Source organism: Epinephelus moara, chromosome 22 (assembly GCF_006386435.1).
Source record: "Epinephelus moara isolate mb chromosome 22, YSFRI_EMoa_1.0, whole genome shotgun sequence".
In the NCBI taxonomy this organism is placed as follows: Eukaryota; Metazoa; Chordata; class Actinopteri; order Perciformes; family Serranidae; genus Epinephelus; species Epinephelus moara.
This window is the reverse complement of record NC_065527.1, coordinates 7,629,491-7,650,923: the sequence shown is the minus strand read 5'-3', so window position 1 is coordinate 7,650,923 and position 21,433 is coordinate 7,629,491. Positions and strand designations below refer to the sequence as shown.

Genomic DNA, 21,433 nt, shown 5'->3' with positions numbered 1-21,433 from the left:
CTTGTAAATGCTGCCGTGAGAACACGAACCAACTCTAGGCAATTATACAACTTTGTGACAAAATTAGTCCCTGATTCAGACCAAAGGAGACGACTCTAGGTCTGAGAGGACTCTGAGACCCTGCCCTCTGCCTCTGTTTTCTTATTTCCTACTTATTTTCTTCTTATTTTGTTCCTGGTGAGGTTAGGACTTTATAGAAGAGGCAGCAACCAGGTGCCACATCATAAGCAGCAGGCATTCAAGAGGACGCTACAAAAATCGCGGCCATAGCATGGAAAAAACACAAATATAGTGAATGAGACTGATTCTTGCGTCAGCTTTCATTTTCACTTTTGCCGGTGATCTTGTCTACAAAAAGTCTACTGCACAGTATACCTATAAATGCACATATTGACAGGTAGACGGAACTCTCTTGTAAACAATGTCCTACAGAGAATGAAAAGTCCTTCACTGATAAAGGCAGACACTATCCTCAAACTCCAAAAATCCCACTGCCTGCATCTTTGTGAATTCCTTGCTGGTTATGTGTGAAATACAACATTCTGTTGGACAGTCTCATTTCATTTTGTGTATTTGTTTTTGTCACTATAGTGCTCTCCACCTACACACACACAACACCGAGATGCTCAAATTTATTTTGGGAAATGTAGAAAAACAAACTGGAGTTGACATTAACAGGGCAAATTAAGTGTGTTATGTTGTTACGTTATTAACGAGAAGAAGAACACCCGAGGCTGGAGTTATTTTAAACTCCTACTATATCATACATCTGTTAGGTGTTAACGTCATTATCAGGATGGGGGAGCGATGAGTTACCTGCAGTGGACCACCACAGGCCCAGCGTCAGGAGGCGTCGAGGCCTTGACCCGGCGCAGGAAAGCCAGCAGGCCGGTAGCGTGGTACGGCACCCCATGCTCAGGCCAGGAGGTGAAGTGGAACTGGCACACCTCATGTTTGGCAGGGTAACCTCTCTAGAAGAAACAATCAGGCGCATGTAATGAGATGCTATTATTGTAAGAGCGGAAATATTTAGAGGAGTTCATGAATAGAAACCAATTAAACAAAACCTGAAGCTAAATGAGAAACGTATTGGTGCATATATATATGACACAGAAGCTGCACACAGAGAGCTGAGATAAAAATAATGTGAGAGTATGACTCACCCTCTCCATGGCAAAGGTGCGCACAGTGTACTCCGCCAGTGTTTCTGTCTTCAATAGTGTTATCTTAATGTCACCGTAGAGCTCAGTGTCATCAGGCCAATACTTACAGCACTTCATCTGGACAAACAACAAACAAAGTTCACAGAGGTTCACACACACATATACACCTGATTCATCTCGGCACTAGACAACAAACATTCACGCCACTAGGCACTACGATTTCTACAAGCAGACAAATTGCGATGCTGTAATCCTTCTATAACCTTTGCTGAATATTTGCTCCAATCATCTCCGCCATCAGACCTGACATATTAAAGAGTTGACACACTGAGGTTTGATGAGATATTTCTTTATCTGATTTCCAGGGGCATTTCCCACTCTTGAAACAGAACTTAGTGTCCGTGCAGGTGCTATTTTTCTCCCTCTGTCCCCAACCAGACAGCCCTCCAAACCTCCGCTTCTAAGTTTTTTAAGCGATTGGCTATTTTATATTTCCGTTGATGCAGTTTTTTTCTGTGGCGTCGACATTTTCTTCTCCTGCTGCTTGCGTGGTGTCAACATTTTCTACCGCTCCAGGCTGTGGACTCATTTTCTGATCCAAAAAATGCAATATTTCTCTCACCTACAAAGCCCGGGAAGACTCTTGCACCATCCCCTATGGGGGACGTTAGTTGCACTGCCATGTGAAATGATGAAAGGCTAAAAGGGCACTCTTGATTTTTTGGGGTATTCTTGTCATTCTTTTTTTTCCCTTACATTTCCTATTTTCAACTTCTCCCTGAGTCTCTGCTGATTTGTGACTGACACTGGCTGACACTCATTTACCCGCCTTGTTTTTCTGTTATTTCTACAGATGTTTCCTAGCAACCAATTCATACATCACTAAAATCTCTGATAGCTGAGAAACGTCTTAAGTTTTAATGGTGCATCTTATTTAAAAATTTAACTCTAGTGGTCACTTATTTACAGGACTGTACAGGATAAATTGTGATTTACAAACAGCTGGTGCAGCCCTATGGAAAGCCATAAAGGACATATAAAGGTACAACTGTATCTTGAGTTTGCACAGGGTTTCCTCACATTTTTACCAACAGATTTTTAGAAACTTCCCACTTTCCCATGATATTCTACCCTTTTTCTACCCATTACTTTATTTAAGATGTTTAAAATGGGTATGCCTACATGTGATGCAGCCATTATTATATTCCTGGCCCCTAAACGTTGAGGCCAGAGCCATTTTTGTTGACCAAAAAAACAAAGATCCTATAGATATCAATGCAATTTGACTCACGTTTGGATTATAATTCTGACATGTTTGTGTGCATTTATTTCTTGTTAAATAAATGTTTGTTCTAGAGACATGTCCACTAATTATTTTGCAACCTTGCATGAACCTGAGCCTTAAAAAACTTTAGGTTGCTGTCCTGTCACACTGTCAAAGTGGATCAGTAATGTAACACAGTGGCTGGATATTACATATATAGCTGCCTGGGTCATGAAAGGCTGTAAATAAACAGCCTGTTAATGTCAAACTGTTCGATACACAGGATGAGATTTATTTGGATATGAGGGTCTGACGCTGCTGTGCTGTACAACGGTAACATTACTGCAGCAGCCTGACACTTAAGCTAACATTAGCTATCTATCAGTAGTAACTGTCACAGCATCATTTAGAGCTTTACCACACTGACACTGAATATTTATTTATCTTATATGAAGGGGAGTAGCACCAAATTCACCATAACCCTTCCTCTCTTGATCCATGTCTCTCTTGCTCACCTTTGATTTTTTAAATTCTTTTTATTTAATAAAGTCAGTTTGCTTTCTTTCCATTTCCTGTCTTTCTTTCATTTCTTTTGGAACCACAATTTTTCTTTCTATAGGTGTATAGCCGGTGTTCCAGCAGCAGAAGCAGTCGCTCTCTTGGCTCCAGCTGTATTTAGAGACGAATCCTAGCGCAGAGGCAGACTAATCCATTTTGCAACTTTAAGGGGTGAGAGGGGCCTCAGAAAGCTTCCACTATTTCTTTAAAATAAAAAATTTGTTCTTTATAAAGATTTATTTTCATCCGTCCATCCATCCATTTTCATTCGCTTATGCGGTGCCGGGTTGCGGGGGCAGGAGGCCAAGCAAGCAAAGCACCCCAGACATCCCTCTTTCCAGCCCCAAGATTTATTTAGCCAATTTCAATTTAGTTGACACTACTTATACAGAAATAAAAAATTGCAAACAACATCAAACTTTTCATGCCACGCTTTTCAAGGGCCCCCCTCCTGCTGGGGCCCTGGGTGTCTTGTTGATGACACCCCTGCGTCTGTGGCTCAAATCTCAGTACGAAGATTACCTGCTTTATAAAAGCTCTAAAAGCAATGGTTTTCCCCCGAAATGGGAGCGCGGTCTTGGTGATGACGTGATGTCTGTCTGTTCTATGTGTATCATGTGACACTAGTGACGTTTCAGCAGTCATGCAGTGCATCACTAGATTCTGAATTTACCATAAAAAGAAGGTATTTCGTGTCACCTTAGACATTATTTGAGATTTTTATGAACATATTTCAAACAAAAGCCAAAACAATGTATATTTAAAATTGTTTTAAAGAACATTCTGTTGATTTCAAACCATTTCCAAGCGTGAAAAACTATTTTTTAATTTCATAACTGTAGGAACCCTAAATCTATACCATACTAATGACATTTACATCTGGCTGTGGTACCTTCAATGATCCCATTTTATAAACGGTATGTTTAGGGTAAGTTAAAAACGTCATGTCTAACACTTTGTCATACACAGTACATTCTGGGTCCATTTAAAGCAGCCAATTCTATTCAACAGAGGCAGGAATAGTTAAGAGAACAGAGGCCACAACGTTCTTTCATACACATCAAAGCTTTGACCTTGGAGCAGAGCCACCAAAGCAAAAGGTGATCACTCATGATCAGACAGCGGCAGCCATTTCCTCCCACAACCATGAGCTGCAGCAGCTCTTCTGATATATAGTGAATGATAAAGGGAGCTCCAGAAATACATTCTCTCCATCCATCTTCACAGGTGGCTGGAGAGGTCACAGGACAAAGGGAAGGGAAACCTACCCTGCCCACTTCCACCAGCTTGGTGATCATGACAATACTGAAGCAGTTCTCCTGCCAAACCATCCGCCAGAAGTCATAGATCATCTCCTGCTTGGGGCCTGCAGAGGAGGAGATATACAGTGGAGGTATAGGTGGAGAGGTTGGAGGGGAGGGAAAAAAGCCAGGGGAGAAGGTGGAGGAAGAGAAAGAGAGGAGGATAAGGAGGGCGGAGGGATGAGCCATAAGTCAGAGAAAATAGCAGCAATAACCATCAATGTAGAGGCGCTGTGTAATCCATGCCAGGGAATAGAGTAACAATGTGTCATTCATGAACTATTGCCCGCTCTGTGTTCTCCTAATACTACAGAAAAATGTCATTTCAATACACCCACAAATCCTCAGCCATTGTGCAAACAAGCTCCTGTATTGCCTTTCCCGGGTACCGGTGGCAGACACAAATCACAGGCCCCTGGAGAAGATGACACTTTCATTGATTTCATTACACCCTGGCGTTGATAATATCACAAGGTCCTCCTTCATACTGCCTCCTCTGCCAAACACACTACACCGCTTTTAGTGAACAACATGTCTATTCATTTCCACCCACACTGTTTGTTTAATAGGAATATTATCTTGTCTCCTTTAACTGACCTGGACGACGTTTTTAAGAGAGGGTTGCATCTTATCATCCTTCATACGTGCTGGCAGAGTATTATATCCCTTTTCCTCTTTATTAGGAATGTTGTTTTCTGTTAATATTTAATCATGTATTGATTTCAGGTTTATTTGTACAGTACAGTCCCACAAAAGCAATTCTGTGTTCATTATTTTGGCAATATGCTATTTGTGTTGATAGCTACATTGGGCTGAGTGTGGGGCAATATCACCTCTGTCTTACTAATATTTACTCTGTCTCCACAACGCTTCAGTCTGGATACAAATTCAAGCATGTGTCTCCTGTTTAGCCGTGATGTCCTCACCACCTGTAAACTTGCATCAAACACCTTTTAGAGGCTTTTTTTGGACAATGGAGAAGAGATTAACACCAGCATTATCCTTTAAAGCCAGTTCATGTTTGAGAATCAGAGTGATCTGATTGAAGTTTTGGGTCCTAGTTGCAAAATAATTGGAAAGAGTTGAAGCTGTTGAATGGGTTTTGGAGGAAGGCTTGGGGCATTGTTGTGATCCAGCCTGCCGATGACAAAGGAATGGACACATGCTTCACAATCTGACTTGGATAGAAAGCAATATCCCTGATTTAAGTCAAAAAGATAAAGGGCCCTGTTAAAACCATCTATAATACATGGTCTAAAGTGCATTACCCAGGTGCATTTGGGGCGTTTCCAACTCCACTTTTGATCATTAAATGGCACATAATCTGGGCATGAAGTAAGGTGATGGGGCGATGGGATTGTATTAAGTCCCATAGGTGTCTTTCGGCTGTAACATTAATTCAACCAATCAGAGTACTATCTCCCATTCCATTGAAAAGCAAGGTGCTACATGGTGGATTCAACAAATTGGAGAAGTGAGCTGTTTTCTGCTGAGAGTAGAGCGGTAAGAGCGGTAGTGTCACTCCAACAAATATCGTGGGACTTTTAAGCAGCAAAAATAAACACCGTAGTTATAAACTTGACAGAGGAAACAAAACCAAACTTGTAGCTTTGGAATTCATCAATGAAGTTACACTGCTCCCCGTGTGTAACTACCCACAGCGTCTCTTGTAATGTGGAGTTGGACAGCAGCTCTGCAGCTCAGCTCTTGTCTCTGCTACGTTCACATTTTTATCGCTGTAATATTTCACTCACCTTCAACCCATCCACGTGTCTCTGTACGAGACAACAGAGTGTACGCGTGTCGTGAACCTGTCTTTGTAGGCACATCGTACCATCTGAATAATGCTCCCTTAGACTTAAGACAAGGTTTTTGTTGGTCAATGGCACAATCACTTTCTGCTGCCTCGAAATATCAATGCGCCGATGATGGGCCTAACCACACCTCATTGTATGCCGGAGCGTGGATCTTTCCAGGTGCCTCTTTGTCAGCTCGGCTAAATTTGAAGTAAATTTAGGCGCTTTCGTCTAATTTACAAATGTTGGTGTTGGTGTTGCTTTGTGCGGTGAGCTTGGACGGTGGCGATGTGTGGCTGGGAGTCACTCATCTGCCGACATTTAGCCAAATAGCTGCTAGCTAGCCAGGTCAAGGTTTTCAAATGGAAAGATCTGTAAACATCAAGGAAAAGATAGAGAGGGTAAGCACCAGCTGAACTAGCATCCTGCTAGCCGTTGTACAGGTGTTGGGAAAAAAACTGGACGACTTCCATGCCGCATCAGTTTCCATCAGGACATCAGGAAGTGTAATATCCTTTGATTGACCAAATATTGGTTAAATCCTGGATAGCGCCATTTAACCAGGAGACACTTTTTCTATACGGCAATTGCACAGACCAGAGGAAGGAGAGGTTTCATGTGTTCTAGGGTGAAAAAGGACTGGTGTGACGGTGGGAATGTGAGGTGCTGTCTAGTTCCTGCTGTGGATTGCTGCTATAAACCAATCAAAGGTGGCCGAGAGCAGCGGTGCCCATGTTCAGGAGAAGCAATCACATGGCTGTCTTGTTCAGGTCAGGATGTCTGGACAGTTAAATCATTCCACTACCAGAACCATCTGGATACACGGGCAGTTATAAAGCAGCAGCCAACAGTGTGACGAGATGCAAAGACAGGACTGAATTACAGGGCACAAGTTAAAGGAGCTGATGGGATCATATTTCACTGGAGTTGTAGCTTGTATAACTTCATGTGGCCAATAAATGATCAACTGATTGATTGGCTGATTTTAAGACGTACATGCACATGGGCACAATTACATCTGCTGCTTACACAACATGGCTGCTTGCCATGAAAATGACAACTGCGTCAGTCTGAAACTAGCAATGATAGTTGGGCTGTGTTCAAACGACCCAAAGAAATCAATACACAGTCCTGTGGAGGGTTTTTTTTGTCTTCACAAACATGAGAAATACAGTGGTGCATGTTTTTACTGCTTTTTATTCCACAGTTGTCTTAACAACATGAATCAAAAGGTGTGCATCGACTACATGCCCCAGGCCAAACATGCAAAGACCTGCAGAGGCAGAGACGTACAATAGGAGAAGGAGGAGAAACAGCTTCACTTGCCTGTTAAAAAACAGGACATTTGCAGAGCCCTCCCTTTCATACAGCGATACACTGGTCTTTACTGTAGTTTAACTGAGGTTAGCTGAAGCCAGCCTGTGTTTTAATATGAACCTGTGGGCAGCTACTTTAACCGCTGTTTTCCCTCCTCTTCACAGGGTTATTCACAGCTCACTCCCCTGTCAGCAATCACCGCGCTGGTTTCTACGTGTATTAGTGATATGAGATGTTAATTTTTCAGCAGCAGCAGGAGAAGCCCGCTAATGCATCGCCAGAGGGACGGGGCAGTCGGCAGAGAGACAGATGATGTGTGATCCCAGCGGCTGGGTGAATCTGTATGCATAACACAACATGCTGCCGCTTTGGACTCGGGCTTTCAGAGTGCGCTTGGCATTTCTCCTCCTCGTCCGCCTCCCCCTCACCCGCCTCCTCCCTCTCCCTCATCTCTGGACATAATAGAGAGTTAGCCCAGAGCACCTGCTGCCTGCGGCAAAAGCACAGCTGCCTTAAGACTCATCGAAGATACAACAAATCAACCTCAACCTGCCGTGACAGCCGACCACCCTGGGCTCGCCACGAGTATGCAGAGCCCGTTGTTCAGTGCATGTTGTTGACAGCTGTAATGATGCAGTGTGTTTACTGTACAGTGTTTGTGCACGCTAGGACACTTTACATGTGCTTAACAGTAAAAGCAATGAATTGTAATTACTTTGGCATCTATGACAGACTGTTCTTTGGTACATGTTCTCAACCTGGGTCTTTTTCTTTTTTTTTAATGACATAATTTCAGGTCAGATTTTTTTGTGTCTCCCAAGTACATAAGCTCATATTTGAATGCATAACCACCAAATATTGATTAGCCTAAAACCATTACACACTGAGCCATTGATTCAATTTTAAAATATTTAAAAACTCAGTAAATTATCTCATACATCTTATTTTTCATGTAAAATTATCTGTAAGTGACGAGGGGTGGGAATCACCAGGGGCCTGCGATGCGATATCATCATGTTACATAAGTTTCGATGCAATATTGTTGTGATTTTAAACGTGTTGCGATGTGCTGAGCATTGTAATAAAATATATTGCGATATATTGCAATTTATTACCCATTTTTCAGCTGAAAATGAAGCCCCCAAAGGAAAAAATGTGTCCACATCAACAGCTTTATCTAATAAGATAAGGTTTTTATAAATATATGTTTGGTATTTTGATTATCTGCTTGCAAGAAGGCCCTCACAAGGCACTGGCTGCACATTAGAGGAGTGGATAGATATTGAAAATGATATTCATGTTATAGAAAAGATAACTTTTTCTCTTCATCTTCAAAAAATGTGTTCATTAAATTCTCGTTAAAATACATAAGACCTGGGGCGCCAGTAGCGTAGTGGATAGTGCCGGCACCCCATACACAAAGGCGATTCATCACCGCCGCAGCGGTCGCAGGCTCAAGTCCGGCTTGCGCCCCTCTCTGCATGTCATCCCCCCACTCTCTCTCTCTTTCTCTCTCCCCCATTTCACCCTGTCTGTCCATTAAAGGCAAAAAGCCCTGAAAAAATAATCTTTGAAAATACGTAAGACCGTTACGACCTGATTTTGTGGAGGTATTTATTCCCTCTTCAGGTCTCATTGACATGTGGTGCTTATATGTGCACTTAATCTCTCCCAAAATGTTCTTAAATTGTGAAAACATTTGCAAAGCATTAGGAATTACTTTGTTTATCATAATTTATGTTTTGCTTTGTAAAGTGCTGCAAAAAAAAGATGAAGTTTTTAGTTTGCTCATCTTAGTTTAGTCGTTTTTATCGCAGCAAAATGTATGAGGTAAATTTAAAAAAGCAGCTGATTATATCATTCTAGTAGGCAACCAAACATTTAACTTATATTTGTAATATTAATAATTTAGACAAAAAAAAGTCGATACTTGGTGTCTTTGTAATGATACGACATTGCAACACAAAAAACATTTTGATACGATGCTGCATCGATTTTTCCCCTCACCTTATCAGTGACTACATTTGCTAAAGGACTAACTACCAATCACTACATGTTATACTCCATTGCAGTGTCTTTATGGGATGTGTTCAGGCCCAGTATTAAGTTGCGCACATCAAACAGAAGAAAACAGATTTCAAGTCCAAGAATACACTTTGGGTCCTGTTTAAGTGCGTATAGCGTAACAGCATGTCTACACAGGAGGCGTTTTCAGTCCATCTGCTCACGCTACACCTCCTGTGCAGACGGTAAACGATGCATATACAGTAAGATTTACTGGATGGTGTTAGAATCTGAGAATCCATTTAGGGTGAAACCTTTTTATGAATAGAGTTTAAACAGATGCCAATGGATTCATTGTGTCAGCTGTACTGTATGATATGTTGCACCTGTGCAGAACTTTCACTAAACTCTCATTGTAGAGTAGCAGAGGTAACAGCAGCACCCACTGTTGTAGGAAAACAGGAAAGGACGGTGCAGGTACTTTCTATGTTCCAGTTTTAACAAAACATCAGGTGTGTGTATAAACCCACCGTCCACACTGTCATCGTGCACAGCATATGCTTCTCTAGGTTATGTATGGTCATGTTTTATTACAGAATAAAATGAAACTTTCATTTGCTTCAAGTTAAAATAATCAGAAGTGTTGTATTTCAAGAATCAAAGAAATTTCGTGTGATTCTAAAATCGGTTAGTTGGAGTAAGATTTTACCCTGTGCTCCGACTCGAACAGCTCCTTCCACCTCTGCCTGCACTCGTGAATGCAAAAAGACTTTGCGAGCAAAATATGAAAGAGAGGCAGAGGAATTTTCGGAGGTTACTTTTCTGAAGCGGTAGAGCTGAGACCAAAGTGAAAGATGGAAAGAAATCAGAGGGGGATTACGAAGTGAAAAACATATTCACTGAATAAATAGGATCAGAGCCGGGTGAGAATAAAGAGAATGTCTTGCTCTCTTTCTCTCTCAGTCTGTTTCTCTCCTTCTTTCCGTCTCTCTCTCCCTCCTTTCTGTGAGTGTGTGTGCGTGCCTCTTGGGGAATGCAGCCTATATAGTGTATCAAACTGACATCAGAGAGCTGGTGCACCACACATGCAGATGGCGGGGAGGAGAGACACAAAAGCAGAGCTTCACAGGGGAGCGACAGTCAGTAGTGTTACAGTGCAGATTGACTGACAGTTACAGTCGATTGTTATGGGAGTGTCTCTCACAGGCGGGGGATAGTGATGCTTTATGGTGGAAATCCAGATGTGAGCGTGAGGCAACACAGGCTCCTTGTTGTTTACACATTAATAATTCACTTAAGTCATTAGAATATTGTCAGCTGGGCTGCTGTGTAAAGAACGGCACAAACAAAAGCAAACATTAGCAGTCAAACAGCGCTGAGGGGTATTTTTACACTCACCTTGCGTGGCGATGAAGTGATTTGATCGCTGGTAACCCTGTGTGACAGAGAGAGAGAGAGATGGCGGAGGGAGGAAAGAAAAAGAGATGGGAGAGGAGAGTTAATAATTACAAGAGCATATGATGAAGTGAGACTCAGGGACCTCTAACTTTCATTTCACCCCTCCCATCCATTCTCTTTCTCCATTTTCAGCATCAAGTCATCTCTTATTCATCTCAGAGCTGGGTTTGATGTCAGCGCGCTGCTAAATTTCTGCTCTGCTTTTGACTGAAGATATTTCAGCGGCCGTGAAAACTAATCTGCGCCGTGCCATCGGTTGATGACGCTCTGCTTAAAATACATTAGCGTGTTTGACCGGCCAGATTCTTTGCACTGTTCAGGCTCTAAGTTTGGGTGGGGGGGGATCACAGTTGAATTATAATGCAGAGAGAAATGGCATTAATTCAAGTTTTTCTCTGTCTGTCTGTGAGCCAGGTCATTACATGCAGAGTGAGGGCGCTGCATTTCAAAAGCAGCCCTGCGTGCGGTGCTTTGCATGCAGCCAGGGCTGCTGATCAAAAGGTAGATTGACAAGTGAGGGATCCTCAGCTCTGGGAGTAATTCTAACTTAGTGACACTGACTGATCTGGCTGTCTCCTCTCCGCTCAGCTTGGCATTAGGGCAGTTATGATACAGTGTGCACGGTCTGGAAGGCTATTAGTGGCGTCCTGGCCCTCCACCAGGCAAAACCCCGTGTGCTGAATGCAAAGCAGCCGATCATGACAGATCCCAAGAATCAAGATTAGTGCGCCCTCTCATAACTCATGAGTAAAGCGATTCCAACTGTTGTATGGAGTAAACATTTGTACAAACACTGTACAGATGCCCCAACACACACGACAACTCCCCATCCCCCAGCACACACACTGATATACACGTACGCACTGTTCAGCCAGGCAGGCACACAAATTACATTCCATAACTGTCATGCCACAGAGGGAAGTTGAGATGGATGGCCATCGCTATGAAAGAGTGCAGCGACCCTCATTCCCATGAGCCTCCGTTGCTGAGTTTCCCTGGGCCGACCAGTTTCCTGTCTGTCACCTTGGCAACCGCATTTCCCAACAGCAGGCGGGCAGAAAAACATCAAGCAATGTGAATTCAGAATGGATCAGAAAGAAGGCAAAAATAAAACATGCAGAGTCATTTGAGACGTGGAGAGCTTATCAATACTATCAAAAAGACAGAAAAACAACTTTCAATTTGTTTTGCTTTGACAAATTTGGCTCACTCTCACTGCAACCTGTGACAAATCAGTGAAATTTTGACCTTGGTGTATGCAAGCGGATGAAAATCAGTGCTCATATTTATCATGCATCTCATAATCGCTTGTAGGAAAACTGCTGAAACTTTAAATGTTAATAGAAACCATCCTCCCAGAGAGAACTGGAGGACATTAAAAGGAGGTCTGAGGCTGGCTCTGCCGAGAATAAATGACCAGGATCAGGGTTTTGCAACACCTAGGGCTCTTTCTTTCTTGTCAAACACTGGGATCCACAAATTCAAATGACCTACAGCCTGCATTTTAAAATCAGCTGCATGGGAAGTGAAACAAGAGAAAGAGTATCACCGCTTTCGGGTGCACAAAGAGCTGCTTAAGCACAAGTTAAGGCTAAAAATATACAGTGCTTTGCCAAATCTGACAACAGTTTCAAACTGCACAAATGATAGTTGATGTGTTTATCTGAGAAAACTACCCACCATAGTATTTTAGAGTCTGAGGGTCCAAATTATCCCTGTTGTAGCTTCATTTCCTTGTTGCCGAAATTTGCAAGAACTCATTTCCTGTAGAGTTAATGTGTGGGTGGAGGAATTACCATCGCAAGCAATCAAGCAATGGCTGCCACAAACTGTTTTGATCCACTCAGTATCTTTCATGACGCATTTTGGTTTTTTTTTCGGACTACCGGTAAGACTTTTACATTTGCAGTGTTCACGACTGATAGAACATGTGTACATGTGTTCCATAGGTGTCACCTGTCGGCTTTTGTGTTTGGGGTGAACAGGGAGCCACAGATCTGTATGCTGCTGGGGTTTAAACTGCTCCAGAAAACTTCTATCTTTCTAACTTGACCAAGCTTTCTAGTTTGCTGACTGCAAGGTAATCTCTATAAACAAGTGGGCTTTCTGCATATGTGTGCAAAATCTGTAGGCAACAGTACAATATTTTGGTACTGGAAGTGATCTAGTTTCAGTTTGCAGTCTGAGCAGTATTGATCAATCATGTTTGAGCAGGTTTTGGCAAAATGCACTGGCTGAAATACAATCTCAGAAGCCATCAGCTACCGTCTGACAACCAACTTTTCTGCATTCATATGCAGATATCTGTTTATAGAAATTAGCCAAAATGTTGTCTGGACCTGTCTCAGGTTGCTAAGCAAACTGTAAACAAAAAGCAGGATAAAAAAGGAGAAGTCTCAGCCTGGATCTCAGCTTGCAACTCCCAGGGTTCCCATTGATTTTTACCAATGAATCTATAATGTTTCCATAATATTTTGCCCCATTTACATGACTCTGAATAGTTTAAAATGTAAAGGCCTATATCAGGATTCAGCCGTACATTATTAAAAAGGCACTACCCAGACATGTGCAGACAAGCAAACTGCTCGCCTTCGATGACTTGACTCGCTCATAAGACATCCCGGCTGCCAACTAGCTGCTCACTACCAATAGACCAAACCATCACCCCCTTTTTGGAGGTATGGAAACAACAGATCCTATAGTTTTCAATGCAATCTGTGTGTTTGGATTCTAATTTTGACACTGGTGTGCATTTATTTCTTGTTTAACAAACTTTTATGTTATGCAAATGTCTAATAATTGTTTTGCAACCTTGCCTGAAACTTAGCGTAAGCTATACCTTCATAAATTATGGTTGATCATTGTCATATCTCTTCAGGCTTGCCCTGTCCATATGGATGAATAAGCCAACACAGTGGCCTGATATTGCTTATCCTCAATCAAGTAAGTATATTTGATTGAATCACAAGGTATCATTAGTGTTTACAGCGTCTGTAAATAATCAACCTGTTCATTGCCAACTGTTAGTTGGAGACGACAGTCTGATGCTGCTCTACTCTATGATTGTCCTGCAGCAGCCTCCAACTCAAGATAGCTTTAGCTATCCATCTGTTGTAACTGTCACCAGCATCATTCAATGATCTACCACATTGACAGTGAATATTCACATGTCATATGTGCCTGAAATCTCAGTGATAAAGCCTTGGTAAACCCCTACACAATAGCTGTGGGGTATTTCCTGTTTCTCTCCTTTCAACAGTCACACAGTGCAGCGCTAGATTTTAATTAGTATCTCTAGGAATATAAACAAGAATATATATTTAAATCTTCTCCAAAACATTCTGTTAATTAAACAGTTTACAGCCCTGGGAAAGAGTTCAGGATTGTCATGACTGTGGGAACGCTGTAGAGTGGATCCCGTGAAATACTGGCCAATACCCCCACAAGCTTTTTAGTTGTCAGACGATAGCGGATGAATTCTGAGACTGACTGGAAGGTAACAAGCTATCTAACCTACTACCTGGCAATTGACGATCTGTAAAACTTGCTAACTCAAAGTAACAAGCTACATTACATGCTAACCACCAGTTGGTAATCTTTCTAATTTGTTAATTGGCAGTTAAGCTACCGTTGCTGGTTTTTGTGGCCGGCTAGTGCTACGATGTCACCAGCTAGCTAGCATGTTATTGGTTATCTTGTCAGCCACAATACCTTCCCAAATAGCCTGAAAGTAGTCACCATGTCACCAAACATCCAAGTAAAAGAATCTTTCTGTGCCACTTCGTGGTTTGACCGGACAATAACCCTTCTCTGAGATGCTTGATGAATATGGGCCCCGAGAAAAAGTCTATAGGTGTCTCTAAAATGATTCCCACTCTTGTCTGCACTGTGATTGCATCTGTTTTGTCCCCAGTTCACTGTCACTGAATATGTTTCAAATGCTTGCTGAGTCATGGTAACAATAAACTCTTTGGCTTTGATCTGAGTTGCTTGATGTGACCTAGTCTCCTCTCCTCTGTGGCGTACTATCAGGCCTTTTATAAGACAGCCTGATGTTAAGCAAGAACCCCAGGTGAGCGTCTCTCTATGAAAGAGGACACTGCTGCACTCAGTTTGGAAAGAATTTGACTCAGGGGAAAAGTGATGGCAGACAGGCTCAGCAGCTCAGAGCAGAAAAGGGAAGGAAGATCTGCTGCTGGAGGGAAGCCATGGAGGGCTGGCAGGGACAGCGAGAGGGGGCAGCATGAAAAGGGAGAGGAGATGGAAGAAAGGAGAAGCAAGATACTTACTTCCCTGTTTATCCGAATCTAAGAGATGCCAAAAGGTTGAAAACAGGGGGCGGAAAACAGAGAGAAAGAGAGAGAGAGAGAGAGAGAGAGAGAGAGAGAGAGAGAGAGAGAGAGAGAGAGAAAGTAGGAGGAAAAAAGAGCTAGTTATTGTGATTAAAGACCAGGAAAAGAGGGTAATGAAATGGTTAGAGAGCAGCTTGCCTTCAGGACCTGTGGAGAGAATAATGTTCAAAAGCCTCAAATTGCCATGTTTCCTCGCAAAAGGCCACTTTTGCTTTTTAGAAACCAGTCTGTCTTTTCTATTAATGGCCTCTAATCCTACTCACCTTTAGCATGCTACACCTTTATTTCCATAGATTTAAGTAAAGACTTTTTAATCCGGAGCCAGTGATGACACAGAGTTGTCCTTGGTGTTAATAACACAGATGACACTTTCGCAAGTTCTGTAATGAAAGAGGGCATGGTAGGGATAATGTCACATAGGGCTGGGTACCAGAACTTGATACCTTTAAGGTATCGACTGAAACAGTAGCAGACGGCCTTTCGGGAGCACAGAGGGTCGTTTTGGCCGGCCATTAACGATCAGCTTGACCAGGAACCAGGAATCAGGGTGTCTACAGGTATCGGACACTTAAGCTGTCTTCTCATATGAACTCCAGACGATGTCCAGAGAATCAGATGCACACATTGTCCGGAGTTTCCCTTTCGCACATGTAGCACACAACAGCAGATTGTCCGTGTCAAAAGCGTTCTCACTACTAGGTGGTCCATTTCGTTTAGGAGAACATGACATGGTTCGTAATGTGGTCTCTTGCCATTCCTTCAGATCTCATCACCTCTCCAGTTAGACATTCTTGTTGCTATATTTGCGTAAATAACCCTTCGTCGTCACCTGCGGATGTTTGTTTTCTTCCAGTTTCCCGCGAGCCATGTGACAGAAACGTCATCTGTTCACCTGCTAGCTCGTTGTCAATTCTCCAGACAATGACCTACTCTATTCACACATATGCTCAGTCGAACTTTAAACGGCCTTTCTACTGAGCAGCTGGCAGGATAAAGTCAGTTTATTGTCTGATCCAACTGATTTGGAAATTTGCATTCTCACACACAGCTCCTTCAGGTAATGTCTAGACAGTTTCAGGCCTGCAGTTCATGTTTGACTTTACCTTTCAAGATCATTTTTAATTAAATTTATGACTGATTTTTGGACATCTTATTCTTATTCAAGCATTGCAGGCTAGTATAAAGGCTCAGGTTAATCTACACTTTGCCAACAGGTAGGTGCAGCTATAAGCTAGAAAGACAGTTTTAAGTTCAGCGGTGGTTATAGATTTGTAAATCTGGACTTTCACACAGAACAACTTGACTCTTTCTGACAAAAATAAATTAAAAGATGAATAAATTGAATTGTATAAAACGTTCTTGCAATCTTGACCTCACATATTCAAATTTAAGACTATCTAATAACTTTAAAGGCTTGTTATCTAGAAAATAGACATTTTAACACTTATTAACCTGCAGACACTCTGAGGAATAAGTCGATGGACCTTTTCAGAATCCATGCATGAGTCGCAGTGCTCACACACTCACGCCAGAGCACCTGTTTGGAAGCCAAACTTCACAATCTGCTGGACATGACTGGCTGATAGCGACACGCATAGCAACTGTCTACCTGCTTCTCTACTGATAACAGAACCTGCTCATTGAAATGGACGGTCAGAAGAAAAGGAAAGGTGGGGCAGAGAGAGGGGGAGAATAAAAACAGAGAAAGGCAAAATAAGCAACATGTTTGCCAGTTAAGGGGATCAGATCAGTCAGAAACACAAGCTAAAACACACAAACACAGCCATACACACATGACGTGGCCTACCTAAGTGATAGCCCAATTACTTACTGGTTACTCGGGTAGTTTACTGTTAACCGTTAGTTTGTTTAAAAATCTGTCTGTTTGCGTGTTTTTCGTCACATCTGACCTCAGTAATGCTGCAGCATTCAGAGATCTCAGAATAAACTTATTGATTACAATGTATTCATCACCATGGGACAGAAACTACCAATTTAAGAGAAGGTTAAGTTGCATGAAACTGGAATTTTTCGAGGGTGACATGGGAAAATAAACTTGGTTATCCAGCCATCTCCAGATGACACACAGACATACAAAAATATATAAAAAGCTCTTGGATTGGAAGTTCTTGGATTTGTCTGCTCAGCCATTATCTCCCATGCTCAAGCTCACGCTTTTATCTTGTTCCAAACTCATTACTGCTGGTGATTCCAAAACAAAAGTGTGAAAAGCATTCCTTCCTGAGCACCAGAGCAAGACAACACTACCTGAGGGGGCGTTAATAACACTGAATTCAGAGTCTGTCAAGAAGCGAGTGTGATGATGATGGTGTCACTTTTGTGTTACACCTGTCAGCAACAGACGGCAACAAAGAAAACATCAGAAGATCTGACACAAAAGTGTCACGTCTTGCAACCAACGCCCAAGAAAAGATTACGTAAACCTGCATGTGAATGAGAGGAGAGAGTGCCGGAACTTTTTTGGTTCAACCTTTAAAAAAAAGCAATGTTCCATTTATTCCAACCTTGGCGTCTTCCATGAATCATTTGGAATCATTTCGCTGCAGCGTTGTGAGCCAGGGGTCTTGGCATGACATGCGGGCGGTGCTGTAGACAGCACAGTTAATGATACAAAGGTCCTTGGAGCGTTCGTCCTAATGGAGCCCTCACGGAGCACTAAAGGGGATAAAGTGGCCACGCACAGCCCTGTGAGCTTTGACGTTCCGCTTTAACCAATGCCACCCACACAAGCTGAGTCAGGCTCCTGCTACTGATCGGCCCTCTCTGTCCATTTTACATTTCCTTTTGTTCGGCAAACAACAGTAGAAACAAAGGATGTAATACAGCATGCAGAGACCATAACAACTCAGGTTAAACCCTGCAATGAGTGCTTCAGCAGGCAGTGCCAAAAAATGGAGGAAAGACTGTTGAGAGCTTTTCACAGTCACCCTCAAGTGACCCCTCCATTATGAGCGAGCAGCAGATCTCAGACGCTGGCCTGTGCTGGAAGAAAAAGTAACTGTCCTTCAGATAGTTTTGGTCCATCTGATGCAAAGCGGCAGAGATAGGATCTGGCAGGAGTGCATACTGCTGCTGGGACTGGAGAGGCTCCCTGAGATACTCACTCAAGCTGAACTGTAGGGGAGATCAAAATATCTGAAAGTAGATGAAAGGATCAGCTGTGTTATATTGAGTCCAATTGCAGGACAATGTCGCCTTACAAAAGCATTTGGGTGAGTCATGATGCCCGCTGCTCCGAGCTTATGGGCTCTTGTAGGATCTCTGAGTTGCTGTGATAAAATCTCACCTCAAAGCCTGCATGTAGTAGCACACCTAGATATAATACTATAGTTTGTGGGTGTAGTTACTAAATGACAGTTCAGTCTGAGTAACAGAGAGCTCACACAACCTCAGGCAGTATGTGGAGATGTCCTCTGGTCAGGCACTGGGTCAACCACAACAATAGAAGCTGACTAGTACGAGCTCTTAGCGCGGAGCTGTGGGATCAGCAAAGCCAGAGATGAGGGAGTAGGAGGTGAAGGAGGAGGACAAACAAGACTGAAGGTGACTTACGTCTATGTAGTTGGCATTGACATAATCAGAGCTGGGGTCCGCGAGCAGAGAGTGCAGCTTGACTCGATGGCGATCATCTGAAACACACAAAAAAGGACTTAGGGTTCACTGATTACGTGATGACAACACCCATCCACTCTGTCAGTTTATATATTGACTTTTATGGACACAAATGCAGATGTCAGGTGTTCTATCGTAACAAATTCAAATAAAGTGAAGGTTAGGGTGTAGCTCTGCTGATTCATTTTTCTTAAAAATCAACATTCCTCATTAATTCAACAGATAATTTCGGTGTACTAGAACAGTTTTGACTGTGCTGACACTAAGTAGAGTGCAGATCTCCATCAGGTGACCAAGCTGCAGTTCAGGCTGATCAAGGCCACTCAAGACGATCAGCACGTTTAAGAAGCATCCAAGAAATACACGCCTCGTCTATTTTTGAATAGGGATGCACCGAAATGAAAATTTGTGGCCGAAGCCAAAGCCGAATAATATTAAACGCTTGGCCGAATACCGAATACCGAATGCCGTTTTTTAGTTTTTCATTAGTTTTTGCAGATGAACCCCCTCCAGATTAGTGTTGTCACGGTACCACAATTGGGACCCACGGTACGATACCAGTGAAAGTATCACGGTTCTGAGTAGTATCACGATACCACAGCGAAAATGAGGCAGATGTGCCTTTTGTCATTTATAAAAAGATAAATCACTTTTCTATAATACATCAATGATATTTCAATGGAATAAATTACTTATTGACTTATTCATACTTCAAAAACAGCATCAATAAGTGATTAACATAGGGGGGATCAAAATAAAATAAATAAATAAAATAAAAATCAACCAGCCACCCTCCTCCCCTGACAAGTAAAGAACAGTCCCTTCATAAGTAAAGAACAGTCCCTAAAGTGCGGTGAGGTTTGTGGACCGTTACCTGCCACAAAGAGAGAAATGTGAACGGCTCGTTTCTCCTCTGATACGCCACATACTGTGTGCCGCCATGGCTCGGCTGTTCAGGTACTTTTGGGCAGTCATGACAACAAGTTATTCACCTGGAGCCGGACTTCTCCGTCGCCGGTAAGCCGTTATCATGCGCCGCCGTATTTGACAGGAATACGTATTCCTGTCCGTGTCTGTGACCCCCGTTCAACCCACAACTGGTGGGATTCGCCGTTTCGTTTCTGCTGCTGGTTGAAATCTGTACTCACACAGCGTGCTGAATGATTTATTTTGCCCGCACAAAACTATTTTTAGTCGCAAATGCGAGTGCGGTGACGGACGGTAAAATATCGCCTCACTGCCGACATTTTACTCCGTCCGTGACCGCACGCTGTTTGATTGCGTCATCAAAACACGCTGCTATTATTCGGCCTTGCTTTTCACTTTTTCCACCGAATACCGAATGTGTGTTTTTTTGCAATATTCGGCCGAATATATTCGGTTACCGAATATTCAGTGCATGCCTATTTTTGAATGAGCTGAGGGGTTCTCAAGTTCTCTTACTAACACTGTATTTGAAATATAGATACACTATAATTATGAGGATGAATGTATTTTTAATGACTAAATTATAGCCAGACATCTTTGATCCACGTCATTCAGAACTACACTTTGAACGGTATTAACTTCACCTGTAGGCCACAGAGCAACAGAGAAGATATTAACACAATTACAACAGACAAAAATAGAAACCATTTAATGGCCTCTTTACAGGTAGGAGTAAAAATATCAAGGGTTTTGACCAAATCAAAAATATCTGCAAGTCCACAAAATCAGGCAGGTAAAGTGCTTCACTTCCAAGATGCTCCTTGTGTGGTATGACCCCTTGCAGCAAACAGAACAAAACTGGGTCGTAACCATGGCAGTGGGTACTTGGAGCAGCTGCGCCCATTGAACTTGTCCTTCACAGCTTCCTTACAGTTAAAATAATAACAAGGGAAACAGAAATAAGAATTTACTCATCTCACAATGTGCCTGACCAGATGCTCTGGTTCAAAATGAAACCAAACTTTTATATGGATGTTAGTTTTTGAGACATGACAAAAGCCAAAATGTTTCCTGCAGACGGTAAGACTTGTTGTTTTCAGCTGAGCCGGCCCCTACCTTGTGGCCCCTAGCATCTATTTTAAAAGGAGTGAGAAGTAAGCAGTGAATCACGGCACAAAGCAGTCAATAAAACAGGCTTTTCAACAACTGTGAGTCACTACAGCTATCAGGGGTCCCTAAGCGTACAGTCAAACACGTGCACACAAAACATGAGGCTGACTGGTCCAGTAGTTTTGAGATTAGCTGTGGACAGATGATACGTACATGTAAACACACAAACGCGCATACACACGACCATCGACATGATCCTCATCCAGGCCTGGCTGAGATAAAAATGACATAATTGAGAGTTGGGAATTTGATGACATCAGATTAGAGAGCTACATTTGTCCCCTTCTGCCGTCTGTGGTCACCATACAGTGTTTTAATGTAGTCAAATTCACCGTATAGTTGTTTTCACTTACATATATTTCGGTTTCTGTTGTCAGACCACTGAACATGTGTGAAACAATTATTTAATGGCAGCCTATAAACACTGCTGCTGCACTGTGGTCATCAAATCATTATCTTATAATCACAACGCCAGTAGCTCTGCTATGTG

General features: G+C 42.5%; 2 protein-coding genes across 7 annotated transcripts in view; one reads left to right on the top strand and one right to left on the bottom strand.

The window, feature by feature from the left end:
• The window catches only part of rpl15 (ribosomal protein L15), a 993,591-nt gene that overhangs the window by 27,056 nt on the left and 945,102 nt on the right, over positions 1–21,433 (top strand). The window lies entirely within an intron of this gene.
• Positions 1–21,433, bottom strand: part of ptprua (protein tyrosine phosphatase receptor type Ua) — a 275,060-nt gene that overhangs the window by 30,565 nt on the left and 223,062 nt on the right. For 3 of the 6 annotated variants that reach the window (XM_050034607.1, XM_050034610.1, XM_050034609.1), the window contains 6 exons: positions 18,787–18,863; positions 15,151–15,168; positions 10,802–10,838; positions 4,254–4,351; positions 1,164–1,280; positions 817–971 (listed from right to left, as the gene is read on the bottom strand). In XM_050034607.1, coding sequence (XP_049890564.1) covers positions 817–971; positions 1,164–1,280; positions 4,254–4,351; positions 10,802–10,838; positions 15,151–15,168; positions 18,787–18,863 — 502 coding nt within the window. The remainder of the gene's footprint in view (positions 1–816; positions 972–1,163; positions 1,281–4,253; positions 4,352–10,801; positions 10,839–15,150; positions 15,169–18,786; positions 18,864–21,433) is intronic. The other 3 variants (XM_050034608.1, XM_050034611.1, XM_050034612.1) reach the window with 1 other exon arrangement.